Genomic DNA, 24383 nt, shown 5'->3' on the forward strand with positions numbered 1-24383 from the left:
AATGGCACAAGTTACGTAGTGATATTCATGTAGAAGGTGGATTAGTGTTTTTGGGACATAAAGTAGTTGTACCATTAAACTTAAGAGAAAAGGTTCTAATGTTACTGCATGAAGGTCATTTTGGCATTGCTAAAACTAAACTGAAAGCAAGAAAAGTGGTATATTGGCCAGGGCTAGCAACAGATATTCAAAATTTAGTCCAAAATTGTAGAGTATGTGAAAAACATCAGAGGTCAAATTGTAAAGAACCATTAATCTCGCATACGATTCCAGAATTGCCATTTGAAAGGTTAGGGGTAGATATTTGTGAGTATGGAGGTAGATCTTATCTAGTAGTTATGGATTATTACTCTAAGTGGTTGGAAATTAGGCCACTAAAGTCTAAAACATCGACAGAAATAATAGATAAACTGAAGTCTATATTTGTAACTCATGGGATTCCACAAGTTGTAGTTGGTGATAATATGCCTTTTGGATCATTAGAGTGTAAAAAATTTGCAAAACAATGGGATTTTAATTTTATAACCAGCAGTCCCAGGTATCCGCAATCAAATGGACTTGCTGAGAAAGCTGTAGGAATTGCTAAGTCATTGTTAAAAAAATGTAATGAACAAAACAGTGATGTGTTGTTAGCTCTTCTAGAGTACAGGAATTCTCCTGTAGCTGGTTTAGATATAACACCAGCTCAGATGTTGATGAGTCGAAGAGTAAGAACTAGGTTGCCTATTCATAAAGAATTATTAAATCCGGAAGTACAGTTGAATGTAAAAAAAAGTACTAAAGGAAAAACAGGATAAATCTAGGAGTTACTATAATAAGTCAGCTCATGAAAGACCTAAGTTTAAGCCTGGTGAAAACTGTTTAATTCAGAGGGATAAGGTGTGGGTACCAGGTCAGGTAGTTGCAAGTCATGATTCTCCAAGGTCATACATGGTTAGAGATGAAAACAATCAATTGCTTAGAAGAAATAAGGTACATTTAAGAAAATCTAACAATGCTCCAATTTTTAAAAATGTCTTAGATGATGAACCTTGTCATGTCAAGACATCTGTAGTGTGTCCAACATATGAACCTTGTAATGTCAGAACGTCAGTAGAATCTCCAAACTCTGTAAAAAGTGGAACTGAGACTGAAACAAACAGCAGTAAAAATATGTATGTAACCAGGTCTGGTCGAACTGTAAAACAGCCAGTCAGACTTCATGATTATGTTTAGTAATTTGTGTATAAAGAATTATTGTAAAGGGGAAGATGTAACATATGTGTAATCTACAGTGCCTTGAGTCGGGGGGAACTGGCAGCACTGTCAGAGGAAGATGGCTGAGGGTGAAGGTGTGGATCGGAGAGAGCAGACAGATTGCTTGTAGAGGTCTTGTGATAATAAAGTATGTTGTTGACTAAGGGAAGTCTTTTTAAGAGATAGAAGACCACGAGACAACAGTGAATGACAAATCCTTGTTCATTTCCCCCATTACTGAACAGGAATTAAAGATAATCTTCAGGCGTATAAAAAACAAACGATCTTCCGGCATTGATGAAATACCAGACTTCCTAATTAAGAAATGTTATAGTTCCCTATGTCAACCATTACTACATATAATAAACAATTCCATTGAACAGGGTATTTTCCCAGACAGGCTAAAAATAGCTGTTGTTAAACCATTACTGAAGAAAAATGACCCAAAGGATTTATCAAATTACAGGCCCATTTCCCAACTCTCAGTCTTCTCAAAAATTATTGAACATGCAATAATGATGAGAGTAGAAAATTTCTGTAGTAAACACTCAATCTTAAGTTTGTCGCAGCATGGTTTTAGGTCCGAACGAAGCACGAAAACAGCGTTAGCAGACTTAGTAGAATGTGTCACACAATCTCTGAATAATTGTAATCACACGGTAGGAGTCTTTTGTGACCTATCAAAAGCTTTCGATTCTGTAAATCACGAGATATTGCTGTGGAAACTTCAAAAACTTGGTATTCGTGGACTACCACAAAAGTGGTTTCAATCTTATCTTACCAATAGAAAGCAAATTGTAGAAATCGCTCACACCACAGCAAAAGGATACGTAACACATCAACACTCCACCTTGAAAAGTGTAACATGTGGGGTGCCTCAGGGAAGTATTCTTGGCCCTCTTTTGTTTCTTATGTACATAAATGATTTACCAAATGTTATACCTGAGGCAAATGCAATATTATATGCTGATGATACAAATATTATAGTAACAGACACTTCCAAAGATGCTCTACAATCTAAGGCTAATAACGTATTAAACAAATTAGATGACTGGTTTTTAAATAATAATCTACTCCTCAACAGCAAAAAAACAAATTACATTACATTTTCTACAATCCAAACCAGAAACCAAATAAGCCTCAATCTAATATCTGGGAATACACAACTAGAGCCTAACAAAAATTCAAAATTTCTGGGTATCATTCTGGATGAACACCTTAGCTATACAGAACACATAAACACGCTACAATCAAAATTAAGTAGTGTGTGCTATGCCCTTCGAGAAATGGTAGACATCTCAAGCACCCAAACTGTTAAGTGCCTTTATATGGCAAACTTTGATGCTTTACTAAGATACGGTATTATGGTTTGGGGTAACAAGGGCCACTCCAATGTCCTTTTTATGCTTCAAAAAAGAGCTATAAGAATCATAGCTGGAGTAAAGAAAACTTATTCATGTAGAACTCTTTTCCGTAAACTTAATGTGTTAACTCTCCCCTGCATATACATTTATGAATGCTTAATTTATGTTAAGCAAAATATTTCCAACTTTGCCACAAATGAGGAAATACATGGCCTAAACACAAGAAATAAAGACAAACTTCACATAAAACACTGCCGCCTCAACTTATGTAAGAAAGGTCCCTTAAACTCTTCCATAGATCTCTACAATAAACTACCACAAGATGTGAGGAAAGAACGAAACTTGATGATATTCAAGCACAAGATAAAATCAATGCTTCTGAAGCATGTTTTTATTCTATAGCCAGTAGCGGCTCGTGCCTAAAATAACAGGTGAAGAAGTATATTTATAGGCAATGAAAACAAATAGTAAGTGCCAGTGCCCCCCAATTTAAAACGTCTTTTTTGTCTTCATCCGTCCATCTGGAAAATGGTGTCTGCAACAAATTACACACTAAGTCATTTACTGGGTTCATTGTAGAAACCACAGCTCAACACATGAACACAACACACGATAGGAAACGCGAAACACACACGCGGAACAAGATCTCGCGGCTCGTGCCTAAAATAACAGGTGAAGAAGTATATTTATAGGCAATGAAAACAAATAGTAAGTGCCAGTGCCCCCCCCCAATTTAAAACGTCTTTTTTGTCTTCATCCGTCCATCTGGAAAATGGTGTCTGCAACAAATTACACACTAACTCATTTACTGGGTTCATTGTAGAAACCACAGCTCAACACATGAACACAACACACGATAGGAAACGCGAAACACACACGCGGAACAAGATCTCGCGAGAACGCGAAGATTTTGCCACAAGCACTGGATGCGATGTTTTCTCCGACGAGAGAACTGCTTCATCTAGAAGGCGACACCCGTTCAAGGCCAACGCTAGGTGACGTCACCGTTGCCATGACAACCGGCTAAGTTTTCCGCAACCTAGCGGTGTTTGCTCTTGGGTTGGGACGAACTCAATACGTGCGTAGCGCCGAGCGGCGTGTTATTTGAGTATTATCGTGTGCGTTCTGCTGGGAAATAGTTTAATTTAACAAGCAAATGAAAAATGTCAATATTAATTTGAAAATTAGGTGAAAACATCTGCACTTGTTGCACTTGGCCAGCCGCCACTGTCTATAGCTGAATACATGGAAGCGGCTTTTACATAAGACAAATGTACATAATGTAGTATAATCACATATTATTCTTGTAAAATTAAATGTCAAATGAAAGTGGGTAATTAGTATATCTTCTCATGTTATATTTTTTTGTGATTTTGATATAATAGCAGAGTAAGACCCAATTTTTTACAATTTTTGGCTATATATTTTGTATTTGTAAAATCTATTAATGTACCTGTATTGTAATGTAAGTATTGACATGTCCTATATTACCATGTACTGTAATTTGTACACACCGGTAGTCCTTGGACGCAAATAAACTAAACTAAACTAAACCAGGTCTTGATGGTATTCCGTACCAGGCCATAACACATTTACCGAATACCGGAACAGATATTCTTGTTTCACATTACAACAATATATATCAAACCGGCATAGTTCCGTTAGAATGGAAAAATCATGTCGTTGTTCCAATTTTAAAAGCAAACAAATCTCCGGACCATGCATCCTCATACAGACCAATAGTACTAATTTCAGTTTTGGAAAAAATATTTGAGCGCACAATGAAAAATAGACTATCCTGGTTATTAGAACGTGAAATTTTTTTTCATTCCACACAATTTGGATTTCGAACTAATCTTAGTAGTCAAGATGCTATAGCCGCTCTAACAGCAGCAATTCAAAATAGTAAAATTACACGTTCCTACTGTTTCAGTTTGTTTATAGATATTGAAAAAGCTTATGATTCTATAAATTTAAATAATCTTTGTCATAAATTAGAGAATCTTCATATACACCCAAAACTTTCAACAATTGTGTGGAATCTATATTCCAACAGGATTATATTCGGATGGTTCACCGACAAACTAAGCGATCCTCGTTCCACTTCAATCGGCATACCTCAAGGCTCACCTCTGAGCCCTCTCTTATTTAATATCTATACGAATGAGATACATGCATTACCAATTCTACCATTTCATCCCCTTCAGTATGCAGATGATTTCTGTTTCTATAACATTACAGATGATGCTACTCAAGGTATAATAGCAATGCAGAATTTAATCGCCATCATAAGAGCGTGTTTTTTCAAAGAAGGATTATCCATCAGCGAAACAAAATCAAAAATTATTTGTTTTAATAATAAACGATTGGATACTCATCCTAACAATATACCACACATTTCTAATATCCCAGTAATAGAAACACATAAATATTTAGGTATACATTTTGACAGGCGATTCACATGGAATACACATATCACGCATTTAATCAATAAAGGCCGTAAAATAATAAATATACTCCGTAGTATCACAACAATTAAATGGGTGGACACCCCAAAATCTTACTGCTATTTCATAGGAATTGTTTTCGATCAAACTTTGAGTATGCAGCCTTTAGTTATGGGGGTGCAAAATTAAGTCTTTTAGACAAAATAGACATACTACAGAGTAAAGCTTTGAGGACCTGCTTAGGTCTCAAGCAGTCCTGTCCTAATGTCAGTGTATATATGGAAAGCAGAGAAACTAGTTTGACACATAGACGGATCCAATTAACAATAAAATTTCTGCTCAAAACCTGGGAAAATCATACGCACCCATTCAATAAATTATTTGAAATACAAAAACAATGGACAGAAAATAAAGCCATAGATCCTAAACACACATTCTTTTATTTTGTATATTGCCAATACATAGACCTGGAATCACGTGCAAAGTCTTTTACCTTCCAACATCCTTTAATTTATCAATTAGACATACCCTTATATACCCAATGCAATATCCATTTCAGGGATTTAGGAAGACATATCATGTATAAAGAGAAATGGCCAACACACCTAATCATATATACTGATGGATCCAAAGACCGCCTAGGTGTGGGTTGTGCTTATTTCATTCCAGATCAAAATATAAACAAACAATTCCGTTTACCACCTGACACTTCTATTTTCACTGCAGAAAGTTATGCAATATATAAAGCTCTCACATACGCTATCCATAATAATTACACAAAAATTCTCATCATAACAGATGCTTTAAGCGCATTAATGGCGCTGAGTTCCTCATATCCTCAGATTTGTAAACATCCTTTATTCATCATACTTATAATCCAACAAACTCAGTATGCTAATGGAAGAAATATCAACGTCCAGTTTAGTTACGTAAAGGCTCACCAAGTAAACACGGGAAATGAACGTGTGGACACATATGCCAAAGCCGCTCTATCATCGGAAACTACCTCACTTGCGAGACTTCCATACACGGACCTTCTTCCAAGAGTTAAATATAAACTTCAAGATAAATGGAAACAGTGGTGTATAGAACAATTTCAATCCACGGGCAACACATATAAATGGTTTGCAGAACATTCACAAAACAAACCTTGGTACTACCTATATAATTTTCGAAGATCAGTTATTACTTTTATAATACGTCTACGTACAGGTCATGTTCGCACAAATGATCATTTATCACGACTACATATTACAACAAAACAAGCCTGCGCATGTGGAGAAGATAATCAAGATGCTACACATCTCTTTTTACAATGTCCCAATTTCGACAGAGAACGAGATAAATTATATAGTGGTTTACGTCGAAATAGAATTCCATTCCCTACATCTCTTACTGCCCTGCTCACGGACCCTACTCCTCCCACCATATGGCTTCTTTATGGATATGCAAGAAGATGTAATTTGACGATCTAACAAACAGTATAAATAAATATCAATAGATGTTTTTTTTCATTCTTGTGAAATATAAGTGAATAGCGAACTAAATACATAAAAAAAAAAAACTCAGGATGATGACTAAAATCGACTACCAGTTGATAGGGTCAGAAAAAGAAGAAGAAGAAGAAGAATCCTGAATTCTCTTAGAAGAAGAAGTGCCGTTGGTATGAAATTACACGCATAATCTGTGATTGCAAATGATGTGTTCAATTCTTGAAATGTGGTGTACCTCCTTTTCTTTAAAGTGTGTTTCGAAGATATGATGTATTGAACGTCATTCCATGTTGACTGTTAAACGTAGAAGTTATCAGTATGTATGGTGATTTAAGGAGAAATTGTTTACATAGTTGCAGTTCTTATATATTCAATATCCCCTTGTACTAAATAAGCCTATACCATGATTTCATCTTGTTAACTACAAGAACACCATGCGATGCCCGATGTTATTTGTCCGCATGGCCCCTGAATTTTTCACCAAGGCCCTATTTAAGATGATTTTGGCCTTAAATTTAGTCTCCCCCTCCTCCCAAAGTGCGGTACTACTTTACTATACCAGAGACACCTATCAATGATTTATTTTGCATTTTTTTACATTGCTAACGTACTATTCTGCATTGCGGAACATTTATTTAGGTGAAATAGTGAATTTCTAACGAAAATAATGTCTTTCGTACATTAACGAGTACTTACTGTTGTTCCTTATTTCCCACAAACCATCCACTGGTAGCCCCAAAAACCATTGACGTTAGCCCAAAAATTCACGATAGCCCCACAAACCATCATGGGGACGAGGTATGCCTACTAGGTTAGGTTAGGCCTGTTAGGTTAGGTTCCATTAGCAATCCTTTCGTTCAATTTAGCACATATGGACAACATCGGTGCGGCAGCAGCAATAACGCATCAGAAACAGATTTTCGTAGAAAACCACATGCATTCGCATTAAAATGGATCAGAACTACATTCTCGAACATCAACAATGCTACAGAAAATGATTTGCGTAAATACTTTCTCCTGTAAATTTGAAGAAATCCATCTCCAGTATAGTAAAGTGTTACCGTTTTCTCTACATTCAGAGCTAAATTATTGGCTGCACACCAGTTTTTGAGAATATTTGTTTAATTATCTAGTATTTCTTTGTTATCTTTTTTATTCTGTGAATTCACTTTAAGTGCAAAGTCATCAGCAAATAAATATCCATCACTTTGGTCATTATCTATATTGATTGGTAAGTCATTAATATACATATTAAATAAAAGATGTCCCAATACAGAACCTTGTGGTACACCGTATTTCACTATTCTACCCTTAGAGTAGTTACCTTCACTATACACAGTCTGTGTCTTATTACATAAATATGAGTATATTACCTTGACTGATTTTTCATCAAATCCATAATATTTGAATTTGTTACATAAGATAACATGTTTTACTGTGTCAAGATCATCAATTATATTGTAATCAGGTGGTCATAGGAACACACAGGATTTTGTTTCAATAATTTTGTTTTTAGAATTCCTCGACACTTGAATTTGTTCCTCCACCTTATAACATTCTTCAGATGAGACTGGACTGTTGTAGAAACAAGAGCTTCTCTTCAGCTTTCCCAGATTTAACAATTTTCATTTTAAAAAAAGTATCTAGGTAAACAAGTTCGTCCCTCTCAGTGACACAAATTAGTGTGAGGGCTGACTTGAAGTCCTACTAGGAACAAAAATGTGTGATTGGTCAGCAGGTGCATGCAAGGCGTATACTTGTTTTCAGTCAAGATGAAAACCCATTCTATACTGCACCCCCTCTTAAGTTTCATCAATCACACATGTTTCAAATTATTTATAAGGGTTACCTTTTATTAACATGTGATTCCATAGCGGCAGCAACTCCTGTCAAAAGAAATAAACTGCATTATAATTATTTTTGGAAACATCAAATAAAATGTATCCATTGAAAGAAAAGTTAATGTTAAAATACACCATAATTATATTCAGGGCTCGAAAAATCTCTGTCGCCATGGTGACTAAAAATTTCAGCTTGGCGACTGTGATCTTTTGCTTAATATTGCCGTTTTTTTAAATTTTAGTGTACGAAACTTTCAAGATTCTAAGTTCAAATTGCAGTACAGCGTAAGGTAGCAAATGATTTTTCTATCAACATTGTGAACATTCTATAGAATCAGTAACAATTTCTTACTCTTTGTCCCCCAACCCCCCATTTCCAGCTTTCTCACATAATTTAGCGAAGTTTTGAATACGGTGATGCTCAGCTTATAGACTGCTTTATTTTACTTCACTTTTTGTGCCACTTTTGGCTAATTTGCAAAGATGATGATGAATGATGAAATTGATGAATGGACATGTACAAACATCCAAGCCCAGTCCGGGATTCGAAACTGGGACCCCTGGCGTTGTAGCGCAATGTGCTAACCACTCTGCCACAGGGGCTGGATCAGCTTCTTATAGTACCCACAATTACTAGTAGGTGGTTTCCTGGTGCCTGATTTTCAGACCTGGCGCCTAGCTCTAAAAAATTATTTTTTCAACCACTGATTATTTATATGAAATGTTAATTTCAAACTGTGAAATGCAAGACATAAAATTTCTCAATATTTATGTAAAATCGTAATATATTGTATTTGCCATTTTTTCCGCTTGCCATTTTTACCTAAATTCTGGCAACATGGTTGAAAATTACAATATGTATGTGCTTATGGTGAGTGTTTGTATAATGAGATTTGAATGGTGTATTGTTAAAATTTTAGGAGCGAATGAAGACTGTAGAGAATGTCTCCAATTTCGTTAATTTTTGGTATACTAACTAAATTTCGCCTTCTAATCACAAATCTGTTGTTAAATTGCAGGGGTCACATGTGGAAATAAGGAAAAAAGCCGATATAAGTGGAAATTTTTTTTTTTACAGCTGTATCACATTGTTTTAGGAACAAAATTTTAACTAAGCTTGCCTAACCTAACCTTACCGGATATTGTTTGTGGGGCTATCCATGAATGGTTTGTGGGGCTATCTGTGCATGGTTCGTGGGGCTACAGCTTCCTCACTGTGCAAGATGCCATTTCTCTAGAAGAACGCTCGAATGCCATTGCCAAACTTACTGACCACGTCCATCCTCCTCCACACTCCACTTAAATAACTGTTGCACATTAACAATTTTATCACTCCTCTGTTCCGCCATGCTTCAACAATTAATGATCTGCAAGTAACGAAGCAACAATTAATGCTCTGCAAGTAACGAAGCAGCAGTGTGGCAATGCTGTAGACAGCGCAACGAATGCCGAATATCACTTGTTCATAACATCAAACATGGTTCCTATGTTTCTGTATGGAGAATGATCGCGGTAATGAAGAACGTAATTTTGCAACATATATAGACGTAAGTGTAAAATTTCTATATGTCACCCCCAAATCTTAACTCCAGATACGTTACCAGGACTGCATATTTAGTGAGTATAAGAAATAGGAAAGAAATTGGAGACATTATCTGTATTCTTCATTCTTACCAAATTTTAGCTGGTTTTCCACAGCAGTTCCTATTTATTGAATATATTTATATATTACACACCGCATGTAGATTAATCAGATGTAATAGAAATAATAGACACTCAGTTTGGCTCCCTTGGCCTCCCTGCATGCAATCAGGGAGGGCAACCAATCATCAGAAGTGTGTGATGGAGAACAGTAAGTATCATACATAAACCAGTCTCGTAAGTTCTTTAAATAAGGTTCTTTAATTCTGGTTTAGAAGCTTGTTATAGTAGTTTGCATAATATATAACAGGGGGGGGGGGCTACTTTCCGGGCATTTTACATGAATAATTATTGGCTCTAGGAATTATATGAGAATTCTTCATGAATTTTTCTCCGTAGACGTGGAAACTTACAACTTTTATTAATCCAAATCCCATTGAATTTACCCATATAAATGCCCTGAGGCAAGTTTTCCACAGTTTATTTGTATTTTTATTGAGCAAGGAGAAGGAAGCTGCGTTGAAAATAAAACAGAATTCTCTCAACCCATTTTCTTTGTTAGTGTCCTTTGCAGAACAATCTTATCTGGCATACGAAAGGTTATTGCAATATAAGATATCTTGAAGTTCATTAGGTAAATTTGAACTACTTATACAATTAACAATTTCTCGTAGGTTACTACATCCCGTAACATTTGTGACTTGTGTTTGTAGATGTATTTCTAGTCTTGAGTTAGTAAAATGGCTAATGTAAACTGGGCACCTTAATACCGTCCAACTTAATTGAATTAGAATTTTTGGATACAATAGAATCTCACAGACCCTTTATATTGTTAATATATTTGTGTGTGTGCATGCGAGTGGGGAGGGTGGTAATACATAAGGTTGAAATAGAGAAAATATTGTTTGTATACCCTTGAATTTTATGATGGTCTTAGAGTGGTGACCCTGCGCTACCATGCTATAACGTACATGTTAGGTGAAGCGAAAATGAAAATCTTATTTAGTGAGGCTGTTATTGTTACATTTAATGCAAACAAGCTTGGATCAAGTGAATAGTTGTACAACTTTTTTAAAATTTATTTTTGCATTTAAATTTTTCTCCTCAAACAATATCGGTACAATAGCATACTGCAGAGTCATGTTACAAATAACAATACTAAAAAAATACAATGAATATGCTTTGAACCAAATGTAACTCACGTGGCATGCAACATAATAAAATGATTGTAGCACCACTTGAGTTGCATGTGACTCACGCACACAAAATAACAATTTTTCATCTAATCAACAAGAGACACATTGCTTTCAACATTTTTATTATATTCTCGTAATAAAACATTGTGGCCTCAGGGAAATATTTATTTTTCTATTGTAGCAGTTAACGTGTTAATGAAAGAAAAAGAAGAAAATCAAAATTTTACACAAAAAAAATATATTCAGCATGTCTTTATGGATAACCACAATAGACCAAATTGAATGAAAAATGTGTAGTGTGTGGCAGTAGTTCCTACAACATTGGAAAATTGCTTCTAGCATTGACCCTATGGACCAAACTTTCAGGAAAACATTACAGAAGATCATTCTTTGAGTACATGGAATCCCCACCATGCCAGTTTTGAAAACTGGACTTTTCCTGCTGGATTCTTAATTGTCACACATTGTGATCAAGTTTTTTGTTTTCATTATTACATGTAAAAAATCAGTAAAAAACTGTACTTGAGGTAATACCCCATTTATGTGTTACATCGCATAATTTGGGTGGGAAAATGCTTTTTTTAAAAATAGGAGGGATAGTCTAAAAATAAGTTACCCTAGTCTGTCATCTGCAGAGAGTTTTACACTAGTGAAAGAACATGACATGAGCAGAAATAGGCACCATTACACTATTGTTCACCTTTGTCCGCAGTGACATCCAGGCACTTGTCATACTGCTTCACAAGTTTCAAGAAATCCTGTTTGTAAAACACCGGAAGTCACACCCATTTGTAGCGAACAACAGATCACACTTCATCCTTTGTCAGGATTGCAACACACACGTGTTTTCCATGCAACAAACTTATCAACTATCCCTGTCTTCAACACAGCAGTTTACTGTGGCCCTATGCATGGAAGAGGTCGTGTGTCGGACAACAAAAGAAGGATGATGCCTGCATAATCACAACATAATTCCAACCCGAAGTTTCCACACTTTCTGCAAAGACACATGCGGGAAACTTTTTTTTTTACTATCCCTTGTAGTAATAGTAAACATATTGTTTTGTCATTCTATTATGTCATATCTATATATGCACATAAATGAACAATAAATACAGACTGAACCATCTATAGTTTTCAAGAAATTGCATGTTATTGCTGCTATGTGGTGGAGGTTTTGTTTGAAACCAACTGTCTGCTAGAGGTTAATGAAGTGGTGAATCTTGAAAACTTGCTTAATTCTATGATTACTGTAATATTAACTTCAAATTTACACATCAATTTTTGTGTGCTTCCTTGTTTGCGCAGTGGTTGCGTCGCTGCCTTGTAATCAAGGGGTCCCAGGTTCGATACCCAGTGGAGGCACACAGTGGTTTGGATCCCACTTTAAACTGTAGGTCCAGTCCCAATTAGCCTTAATGTGCATAAAGAGGACTTAAAATGCCAACACTTCAATTTTTCCATTTGTATCTCTCCAGTTCTAGGTGATTTCGAGATGGAGTGCAAGAGATTTTCAGACCTTGTGCAGTCAGGCCAGTCAATCAGTGACCCAGATTCAAAGGGTTGGCTACCCTTGCATTACGCAGCTGCAGCTGGGGATCTAGAGTGTCTCAAGTTTCTCTTGTCTAAAGGTATGTTTGTTTTACATTTTTTAAATATATAATTTCAGGATTTTTTTGCATATTAATGGGCAATATAGAAATATTTACAACCCTTGTGTACATATTTATTTATTTTTTAAAAATTAGAAGGTCCAGGTTCCGATTGGTAGAGGTCAGTTTAGGACACACCTTTGTTGAGAACTTGAATTCATCTCCATAATTAATTAATTTGACCATCATTGATAAGTTTTGGCCTAGGTTTGATTTGATTTGAATTGTGTTATTTAGCGTCACTTTTCTGCCACTTTTGGCTAATCATGATGAAATTGATGAAGGGACTCTTACAAAGAACTCCCATGATCAGGCTGGAATTATAATCCATGACCCCTCGTGTCATTGCATCCTGTAATAACCAATCTGCCACTGAGTTCGGCAAGTTTTGCCCTAGAGAAACTTATTGTGTAATTAGAGATTTCACTAATCCAAGCACTATTTATAATACTTAACGGTAGCCAGTTTAACTTTTTATGAAAATCTACATGCAGTGTACCGTTTGCATATCCCTAAACTTTGTGTGTTAATGATTGATTGATTTGTTGTTTTTTAAGTCCACTTTATGCACAGTAAGGCTAATCAGAACAGTTTAAAGTGGGATCCGAACCACTTGTGCCTCCACCGGGAATTGAACCCGGGACCCCTTGATTACAAGGCGATGACACTACCACTGTGCCATTGGGGAGGCCCTTGTGTGTTAATGAAATGGATAGCGTAGCAACATGGATAATTTCAAATAATGCAAAGATCACCAGGTAAGAAAGGCAATAGATTGTGGGGAGAGAGAGAGTTCTTTATGCAATAGCAAATCTCTTTGCATTGATAAATGGATACACCAATGCAACTATGTAGACTGATACTGATAAATCTGTTCCCTCCATCCTATTGCAAACAAGCGTGGATCGAATAAATAGTTGTACAGCTCACCGCTCAGGAGATGATCCCCAACGGAAGTGCAGTGACGTAGCGACAGGCGACTCCACTATTAGGGTTAGGGGAGTGCACCCTGAGTGAGAAACATATGTGGGCTCGCTGTAACCGATGCAGCGATACAAGACAATTAGGTTTACCAGATGTCATGTTTTACCTGGGCTAATCCTCTTTTTCGAGTCCTAAAAATGGTCCGGGCAGATTTTTAGGAAAATTTGGAAATGTTCTCTTTCCTGTTATTTAATAATAATTGTTAATATTATATCCGTCTTCAATTTGAAAGTAAAGAAATACTACACACTCAGTTGCAATCACAAAGCCAAGAAATTTTTCTTCCAACAAAGAAAAAATGTTGGACTTATGCATCTCTTCCGTTGTCGCTGCTCGTCGTGTATGGTTTTGATTTCAAAGCATTTGTGATATCTATCGTGGCAGCAAGTTTCTAACAATAGGTAAGAATAAGCGATACGCTGCGTCTTTTTTTTTTATTTGAGTTTCACGACATCAAAATTCAGAAATAAACAATAGTTTTTAACTCCTGTTCTCTTAGTTGTTACATGTCAGTGGAGAAGTGAAGTTCTGTGAATCAGCGATCTGAACCATGCCGAAACGCAAATGTGATTTGAGTAACGACTTACCTTACAAAAACAGTTTCCTGACTTTAGGCCTTGAAGAAACAACTCCAAGGCAGATTGTCTTGCAGAATGTGAATTTATGTTTCACTAGTTTCATAACCGTATAATATTACGGGCACAGTGAATAAATATTAGAATATTCAGACATATGCCTATAATGCGGCCTATTATTAGTTAATTGTAAATTGTTTTACAGGGGTGTGTTATCTATAAGCTCCCCAAATGCCGTATATTCTTTTTAAAATTCTTTGAATTGCAGTCTAAATAATGCACAAGATAAGCAATACAAAAGTGTTCTGGCAAACTGTTGTTGCGGACACGCTCTGCGTGATTGATGCAATCAACTCCTACACACTTCGAAAAGGATACTAGACTGCAGTGGAACGCTTTCTGCTACCCTTAAAATCTGCAAATGGACCAGTCCTTCCCTTCACCCCCACTCCCCATCTCCCCTCATTTGGGGATCTTCTCGTGAGCGGTGAGCTGTACATTAACTGTTTTTTTAATATTTATTTTTGGATTTAAATTGTGCTCCTCAAAGGATATCGGTACAATAGCATACGGCAGAGTCATGTTACAAATACAAATTCAATGCTCTGAAAAAACATTAACAATACTCAAAAATGACAAAAAAAATGCATTTAACCAAATATAACTAGGGTGACTAGTCACTGAAAATTCTGAGTGAATTATTGGGTCTGGGAATTATGCACGAGTTCTGCTTGATTTTTTTGTCGTAGATGTGAAAAATTGCAACTTTTTAAAATTTAAATCCCATTGAATTTGTACATATTTATAAATGTCCTGAGGCAAGTTTTTCTTGTTAGCTTTAGCTAATGAATGAAGCATTATAATAGTATGCACGTACATGAATGATAAAAAGAAAGTATTTAACACAATTTTGTTTTCCTGTTACTTTGATTTTTTTATATTTTACAAATTTCAGAAGCAGATCCTAATGTGAAAACAAATGAGGGTACAGCAAGTGCAACACCTTTGATTTTAGCCTGCCGAAATGCTGTATCAAAGGAGGTAGTTGGACTTCTTGTGGAGCATGGCGCAGACCCTGGAAAAGATTCTGGTTTCTTAGAAGATACACCTTTACATGAAGGTAAGTTGTGTTTTGCTGTAGACAGTTTTTGTTTTAGATCCAATGATTCTGTAAATTTTTCTTTAGTATTTTTTATTAGTGGAGGAAAAAATAGTATCCATAAGTTGTTCTGCTGATACCAATGCAGATGTATTTATTGATTTAAGAAGATTCTTGCACCACATGCAGGATACTTATTTCTCGCCTTAAGAATTGTCTGAATTGGACAGAAACTAACACTGCACAACACATCACATACTAAGAATGACGTTTCACACAACATTTGTGCATTATCAGGTTGAAACCAAAGGATTAATGTAGTCAGGTAAAAAATGAAGGGGCTACTGTGAGAGAAGGGCTGATAATGACATAATTCGGAAGCCAAATCATGAAAGTTGATGGCCTTAAATATCTTAAAAAATGACCTGAAAATAATTGCCACCCTTAAAATGAAAGCTTGATTTTTCCTAAGTTACTAGAGATTAGTTGAATAATTTGATAAAATTGTGCTTGGTGGTTTAAAGTATAAAAGCAAAGGGAATAGAAAGCAATTAAGTGCTGATCTAGTTTTCTATATTTTTATTTCAAGGTTACATAAAATACTCCCCAAGGTTTTTCTGTGCAAGTCATTCACCTCCTTTCAGAGTGGTTCTTGCACAATACAGAAGTCAGTTAGATTATATATTTTTTTTTATGCTGTGACTAATTTTACTTAAATCACAGATTAAAGTCATAATGGTGGCCAACAAGGGAAACTCAAAGCAGGTTTCACCCAAAGTATTTTAAGTTTGCTGGAAGGAAACTAAATTTACCACAATTAATTCCACAAAATCCATTGCCAAAATTTTAAGTTAAAATTAATATTGTGCTTTTACATTGACCATATTGACGATAAATGGTGTACTTGCTAAGCTAAAACGACCATGTTAGGGAATTTAAATATGTAAATTATGCTAGAAAATGCATTTAAAATTCATGAAAGATCTGGGAAGGAGAAAAAAGACACCTGAAAAATGATAAAAATATGCATTTGCATTTGAACCATCAACAGAACCAGGGTTGCTACGCGACTGGAAAACCTGGAAAACAGGGAAAAGTCAGGGAATTTGGTTGGTCAGGGAATAGTCAGGGAATTTTGCATATTTTCTGGAATTTACGTGCGTTTTGGAGTTGCAGGAGAACCAGTTATAAAATGAACGAATGGTTCATTTCCACTTCCGAATTCAGTTCTTGTGATTCCAGTCCCCCAAAAGATTCAGTTCAGAAACTTGTTCCACTCGTCATTATGACTTCTAGTCTGTTACGTACAACATTATGGTTCCTTGCATTTCAATTCTATATTTATTCACTCTCGGATCTAGGTTCTTGGATTCGTTCATTTTGCGACTCGTTCTTGTGAACCTGTTCAAGACCGGAATTTGGAGAGGCGAGAGGTTTTTCCTTAGAGAACAAACTACTCAAGACGAAACCTACGCACCAGCCATCCTCAGAATTTTTTGCGGAAAAAATGTTGCTTTAGCTTTGTGTATGGTGAGGAAATTTTCTTTCTTCAAGAACACACCCGTCCGGAACCCGTTCTCTTTTGTTACGTAAAGCGGAGCAGGTTGGTGTTCGGACAGTTTATTGGTTTTGGATCTGCAATAAAGCTTGAAGAGCAGAATTTCACGTAACTGGCTGTGGTTGACATCACACTGGACGGGTGCGGACGCCGAGTAAAAACAAAGGGACTCACTACTTCGTTCCCCCGTGAACCCGTTCTGTGAATTTGAGTCCTCCGTTTGCGACCCGTTCAGAAGCAACCTGATCAATTAGTTCATTTGCTCCTTGTCGTAGTTTTTACATTGCAGAGATGTGTTACACCCGAGAAATTATTGATTTTATGCAGTATCAGTGATGTCATTATTCGAATATGCACATGTTTTGTGCATGTAGAACGAATTTATTTTTTAAAAAAACTGGTGCGAAATAGAGGAATTAAACGTACGCTATTCACACGTCGTTGTTAGGTTAGGAATGTTGGTTTCATGCCGATAGTAATTTTACGTATTGTTTGCGTGTAGAATGAAATTATGCTGAAAAGTGGTGAAAATGAGCGCAAGTTCCTTTTGTTTTATTACGATTTCATTATGCTACAAATGCAACTTTTACATGGTTCGATTTCGATGTATGTCTGTTAACACATACTGCAGAGTTTTAGCGATTACTTATGATTTTGTGAATATATGCTTTTGTGGTTAGGTTAGGAATGTCAGGTTTGGTTGTCTTAGAATTAAAATAAAGACCCTGAATGCACTCTACTAAGGTTCCGATTTATTTCTACATTCATTCCCACTAGTTTACGATGTCAACCAGAGAATACCGTGGAAAGCGTGTATGATTGAGTAAGGTCATTTTGAAGGTTTTTTTTTCAACATAAATAACTTTTTTCGAAATAGTGCTCATTATTTTAAGGAAGGTCCAAACTTTGTGTCACAATGATTTCCAAAATTTTATGATAATAGTCTTCCTGATAGGAAAATTTGAAAAAAAAATCATAAAACATTCGGAACTGTTACCTTTATAAAGACAGATTTCGATGTTTTCCGTAATATAAAATTGAAAAACTAAATATGCTGACCAAGGCAGTAATTTATTTTATTAAAAACATAAACAAAACGTAACGTTTCAACCTTCTAGCAAGGTGTTCTTCAGACTCTGTATCAAGTACAAAAGTAACAAGATACAAAAACAGGGCATTATATATACACAAACATTACTCCCTCCAGACTATTTAGAAAGTTGTTTGGAACTTTCTAGCAGCTGACTTTCACTTTCCAACTTTACTTTCACCTAAAAAGCTAAACACAATTACTTTCAAATAGAATGTGTTTGGACTTTTAATCTCACGCTCTTTTCCCATCATTTTTCTTCTTTCTCCTCTCCTCTTTCTCTCTTGTCCTTTCCACTCTTTCTAACATCTTCTTCCATTCTTTGTTTAACTTCAATCCCCCATTCCAGTTCATTGTGTCTTCTTCACCTTTCTTCTCTATTTCCTTGGCTTCCTTCCATTTTCTCACTAGCATTCTCTTCTCCCTTCCTATCTGCTTAGCCTCATCCCACTCTATGTCATGTCCTGTTTCTCTCGTGTGTTTAAATATTGCATTTCTTTCTCTCTTAAGTCGTACATCATCCCTATGTTGTTTCAACCTGTCTTTCAGCCTCTTTTTCGTTTCTCCTATGTACACACTCTGACATTCTTTACATTTCACTTCGTAGATAATCCCTTCCTCTTCCTCTTCCTCTTCTCTGTTTTCCTTTTTCTTGGTTGCATTCCTCGCTATTCCTAAGATGCTTCTCCCTCCCTTCCTGTAAGTTTTAATTCCCGCTTTCTTAAGCACTTTGCATATCTTTTCTGTGGTCTTCCCCATACTCCTTATTCCAAACCTTTTCTCTTTTTCTTTCTCTTCCAATTCTTCCCTGCCCGTTTTCTTACTTCTTCTTTTTATGTCCAGTCTATCCTGCTTCTCATAGCCATTCTTTTCCATCTGTTTCCATAGGCTATTTATTTTGCCTTCTTTTTCCCATTCTTTCATGCATATTTTCTTGATTCTGTCCTCCAAATTCTTTATAAAATTTATTTTTGTCACCTCACTTACATCACTTCTTTTATGGCAGAATACCCCTGCTGCACACTTCTTCTGATGCCAAGCGGTTTCAATTTCTTGTCCTCTCTTCCTTTTCATCAATATATGTAGAAAGCTTAAGTTGTCTTCTTCTTCTATTTCAAGTTCCAATAATATCCCTCTTTCTTCATCTTGTATTTCTTTGGCAAAAATATCAAGCTGCCTCTTCGTTCCCTTCCATATGCCAAAACAATCGTCCACATATCTGCAAAACAGAATTATTTTGTCACCTCCTTTTTCTATCACTTTCTTTTCCCATTCATTCATAACCAATTCAGCCAATGCTGGGCTTGTTTTGCAGATATGTGGACGATAATAATAAATAGCCTATGGAAACAGCTGGAAAAGAATGGCTATGAGAAGCAGGATAGACTGGACATAAAAAGAAGAAAGAAGCAAACGGGCAGGGAAGAATTGGAAGAGAAAGAAAAAGAGAAAAGGTTTGGAATAAGGAGTATGGGGAAGACCACAGAAAAGATATGCAAAGTGCTTAAGAAAGCGGGAATTAAAACTTACAGGATGGGAGGGAGAAGCATCTTAGGAATAGCGAGGAATGCAAACAAGAAAAAGGAAAACAGAGAAGAGGAAGAGGAAGGGATTATCTACGAAGTGAAATGTAAAGAATGTCAGAGTGTGTACATAGGAGAAACGAAAAAGAGGCTGAAAGACAGGTTGAAACAACATAGGGATGATGTACGACTTAAGAGAGAAAGAAATGCAATATTTAAACACACGAGAGAAACAGGACATGACATAGAGTGGGATGAGGCTAAGCAGATAGGAAGGGAGAAGAGAATGCTAGTGAGAAAATGGAAGGAAGCCAAGGAAATAGAGAAGAAAGGTGAAGAAGACATAATGAACTGGAATGGGGGATTGAAGTTAAACAAAGAATGGAAGAAGATGTTAGAAAGAGTGGAAAGGACAAGAGAGAAAGAGGAGAGGAGAAAGAAGAAAAATGAAGGGAAAAGAGCGTGAGATTAAAAGTCCAAACACATTCTATTTGGAAGTAATTGTGTTTAGTTTTTTAGGTGAAAGTAAAGTTGGAAAGTGAAAGTCAGCTGCTAGAAAGTTCCAAACAACTTTCTAAATAGTCTGGAGGGAGTAATGTTTGTGTTTATATAATGCCCTGTTTTTGTATCTTGTTACTTTTGTACTTGATACAGAGTCTGAAGAAGACCTTGCTAGAAGGTTGAAACGTTACGTTTAGTTTATGTTTTTAACAGTTGGGCTGAAAAGTTCGTAGGCTGACTCATAGATGGCGTTACTAGAATTAAATCCATGTGATTTTTACTTAGTACTAACCTTCAAAAGATACGTGTATAAATTTCACAGCTGCCGGATAATTAGTTCGTGAGATATAGCATTGTGAGTGAAGCAGCTTTTGTTATTGTGAAAAAATGGATAAAAAATAATTTCGTGTGTTAATAAAGCATTGCTTTTTGGCGAAAAAAAATACTGTTGAAGCCAAGGCTTGGCTTGATAAACATTATTCGGACTCTGCACCAGGAAAATCAACCGTTGAGAAGTGGTTTGCTAAATTTAAACGAGGTGAAATGAGCATCGAAGACGATGCACGCAGTGGACGCCCCAAAGAGGCTGTTACCGACGAAAACATCAAAAAAGTCCACAAAATAATTTTAAATGATCGTAAAGTGAAGTTGATCGAGATAGCTGAGATTATTACATAGCGTTGTTGGAGCGTTTAAAGGATGAAATCACGAAAAAATGGCCCCATTTGAAGAAGAAAAAAGTACTGTTTCATCAAGACAATGCACCGTGTCACAAATCAATGAAAACGATGGCAAAATTATATGAATTAGACTACGAATTGCTTCCCCATCCACCATATTCTCCAGATCTGCCCCCCAGTGACTTTTTCCTGTTTGCAGACCTTAAAAGAATGCTCGCTGGAAAGAAATTTAGCACTGATGAAGAGGTAATCGCCGAAACTGAGGCCTATTTTGAGGCTAAAGAGAAATTGTACTATAAAAATGGCAACGAAAAATTGTATGACCGCTATAATCGTTGTATCGCCCTCAAAGGCAACTATATTGAATAATAAAATCGAATTTTGTCAAAAAAATATTTTTTACTATGTTAGCCTACGAACTTTTCAGCCCAACTGTTAATAAAATAAATTACTGCCTTGGTCAGCATATTTAGTTTTTCATAATCATGGAAACAAGGCTTAATGGTGTTATAATATAAAATTGGTTCCAGCATGTGGAAAACTCAAATAATGGAGATATTTGATTCCAAAGTATGGCCCGCGTATATATTTTTTTTAGGTGTATGGTTGGTCACCGGCCCCATTCAAGTTCTGAATTTCCATAATATGTACTATTTTCAATAAATTAAAAAATATAATCATTAAACTTATTGCATTTTCTAAAGGTGCATGACCTAATTTTCTGTTGTTTCTCATTTGTATTGATATAGGCTAATTGAGGTTGTGTACAGGTAACATTGTAAAGCTTTGATATATGCCACATTTTTTATTGATTTTTTTACACCACCTTAATTGTAATGACTTAGTGAAAATGGGGAAGTACAATAGTTATTTATTTTTTCATTGAATAGCATTATATTAATCACTTGGTAATTTTTCAGCTAATAACTGTGTATATCCATATTCATAATAATTAACGTGCCTGCATATTTAATTGAAAAACATGAGGTTCAAAAGCAAAAATCATGACAACAAACATGTCTGGAAAAAAAATATTTCTGGTCTGGAAAACCTGGAAAAGTCAGGGAATTTCATAATCAAAAAATCGTAGCTACCCTGAGAACAGTCGTTGCTACAGGTGTACTACGACTTCCACATTGCTGGCAACAGATTGTGCACAATGCTGGTGACTACATCAAAGGTCTGTAAAAGTTTCACAGTTGTATCACTTTTGTATCATTTGTAAATACAATGTAAGAAATGGAGGGGCTACTGTGAGAGGAAGGCTGATAATAGGGCATTGCATGTAGGTATGGAAAAAAAAATATTTTTAAAATTATATGGTGCACCCCTCCTATGTTGTTTCTACTGGCAAAATATGAATGCATACCAAATTTTAGGTCATTTGGTGATGTTTTGACCCCCGCCCAACACGATTAACTGATTTAGTTTATTAATCATCGTTTTCCTACACTAAAATCATGACAAAAATGTTTGCAATGTAAGACAGTTTATTATACAGAGAAGACAAACTCCATATATAGTAACTAACAAGTATGGTAATAGTGAACACACAATCATTTGAAATCACTTTACTGGATTTATGGTTTTATGGAGGAGAGTTCTGTTAAGTTCTTTAATGTCTCTTTTTGAAAGTTGGGAATTTTTTTGCAATGATATTCGACCACTTGCAATAAGAACTGTTTTTGTGTTTCATCATTGGTAACACTAGTTGAGAAGTCTTGGATTAGTTTCACAGCCCGTTCCGACAGATCATTCACCACTTTGACATGCCGCACATATGTCTCAGCTTCTTGGTAATTGGGATCATTATGCCATTCACTAACAGGTTTTCTTAGCCAGTCGCCGCCAATTCCCATACTGTGAAACAAGAACCAGGATTTAGGCCCAATAAGGGATGATAGTTTTGTACCGTGGCTAAGAATAGGAAAAGTTGGATGGCCCCTTTCAAACTCTTTTGGTCGAGGAATTCGGAGCAATGTTCGAGCAATCTGCTGCCGTTCTGAAGAGGAAAGTCTGTTTGAAAATAGAGAGAACACAGCACATTCTTCGGTTAAGTACCAGAAGTGCCTTTCCGTGGCGTTTATGGCTGCATTTGCAACTTGAGGATCGTGCTTGCAATACTTGTTCAAGTCATGCCATAGCTTGAGATCGTTATACACTGCATCGGCACCAATGGATGAAGAGAGCCAGTTTTCAACGTAGAATAGTGCATTAAATTTGCATAGTGCTTCCAGTTTACTGATCATGTCCTTGTCGTATCCTGCTTGAGCACTGAAAGCAAACATCTTTGCAGGATACAAAATGGATGGCATCCATCGAGCTTGATGCGCTGCTCCTGGTTTCAGCCAGTGTATTCCTCTTTCAGGTGTCTCACCCAGAAGTATCAACATCAATTCAGCACACTCCCGAAAGTCAGCGCGAGGTAGCAAGTTCTTTCTATTTGGAGTAGAAAGTATTCTCTTCAGTGATCGTATAGAATTTTCCATAGTGAGTTTCAAACTCCTGTCTTTGATTTCTAGGATGTTAAAACCAGCTTCCGTGTTAATAGTTGACCAAATAGAGTCTCTGAATTGAATGAAATTGGTGTTTTGAGGACCTGACGTTGCACCAAACAATTCTTTGTGAACCGAACTCAGAATTCTTTCAAATATGTGATGCCGACGAGCCAGCATAAACAACTTCTTGTCAAAGAGGTTTTCCAGCCTAACACAAGCTCCAATTTTCCATACTGAGTTTGAAGCTGTAGCGTCAAAAACAAGGGATCTCACATTATCTGTAATCTCCCACTCGTTTGCTAGGGCAAACGTAGCGCTTGCTTCTTCTTCACCTGTCGTGTTTGTAATTACAGGGATACCAAGAACTTTGCCTTCTTCACAGACTGGCATACCAGATACCAAAATCGCTAGTCTTTCTTTGTTTTCTTTTTTGAAGTCTGGAACCAGCTTACCATCCCAATGTAGTGTCGAGTGCTTCGGTGCTGCGAATGTAGCCTTAATTGCTTGCGCTGATGATTTCCTAACTTCCTTACCTGCTGTCCAAGTGCTTTTAATCGAAAGAGTTGCTTTTTTCAGTGGAACTCCACCTTCTGTAAGAATTGCTCCCATGAATGCTGTTCGTTGACCAGCTGATAGATTAAGCCTGTCTCCCATGGTTGATATGATTTTGCTTGTAAATGGATTTCTTGGTAGATTTAAAGCAATTGACGAACTTTTTCTACGAAGTGTCGTACCTGTACCTGTTGCGCCACTGCTAGTTGAAGGGAATACAAACTCAGGATCTTCAATTGCATCAGGTTCAGCATCAAAGCCATCCGAATCACTTGAGTCAAGGCTACCAACTTTATCAAATTCTAGGCTAGTACTTGTGTTTATGTTTGTCTTGGTTGAAGCTTCTTCTTGGCGACGCTTCTCCCTCGCAGCACGCTCAATTTCTTTTTCGTTATGAGATAATTTCCTCATAACTTTTGCAAAGTATGTCTTATCAAAAACACCTAACTCCAT

General features: G+C 36.3%; 1 protein-coding gene across 1 annotated transcript in view; it reads left to right on the forward strand.

Annotated features, from left to right (window-relative positions):
- The first annotated feature begins 6723 nt into the window (after positions 1 to 6723).
- LOC146001892 (uncharacterized) overlaps positions 6724 to 24383 on the forward strand; it is a 42514-nt gene continuing 24854 nt past the window's right edge. The window contains exons 1-3 of the mRNA XM_083139609.1: positions 6724 to 6856; positions 12697 to 12849; positions 15385 to 15549. Coding sequence (XP_082995735.1) covers positions 12714 to 12849; positions 15385 to 15549 — 301 coding nt within the window. The 5' untranslated portion in view covers positions 6724 to 6856; positions 12697 to 12713. The remainder of the gene's footprint in view (positions 6857 to 12696; positions 12850 to 15384; positions 15550 to 24383) is intronic.

Source organism: Lepisma saccharinum, chromosome 18 (assembly GCF_977018435.1).
Source record: "Lepisma saccharinum chromosome 18, izLepSacc3.1, whole genome shotgun sequence".
Lineage (NCBI taxonomy): Eukaryota > Metazoa > Arthropoda > Insecta > Zygentoma > Lepismatidae > Lepisma > Lepisma saccharinum.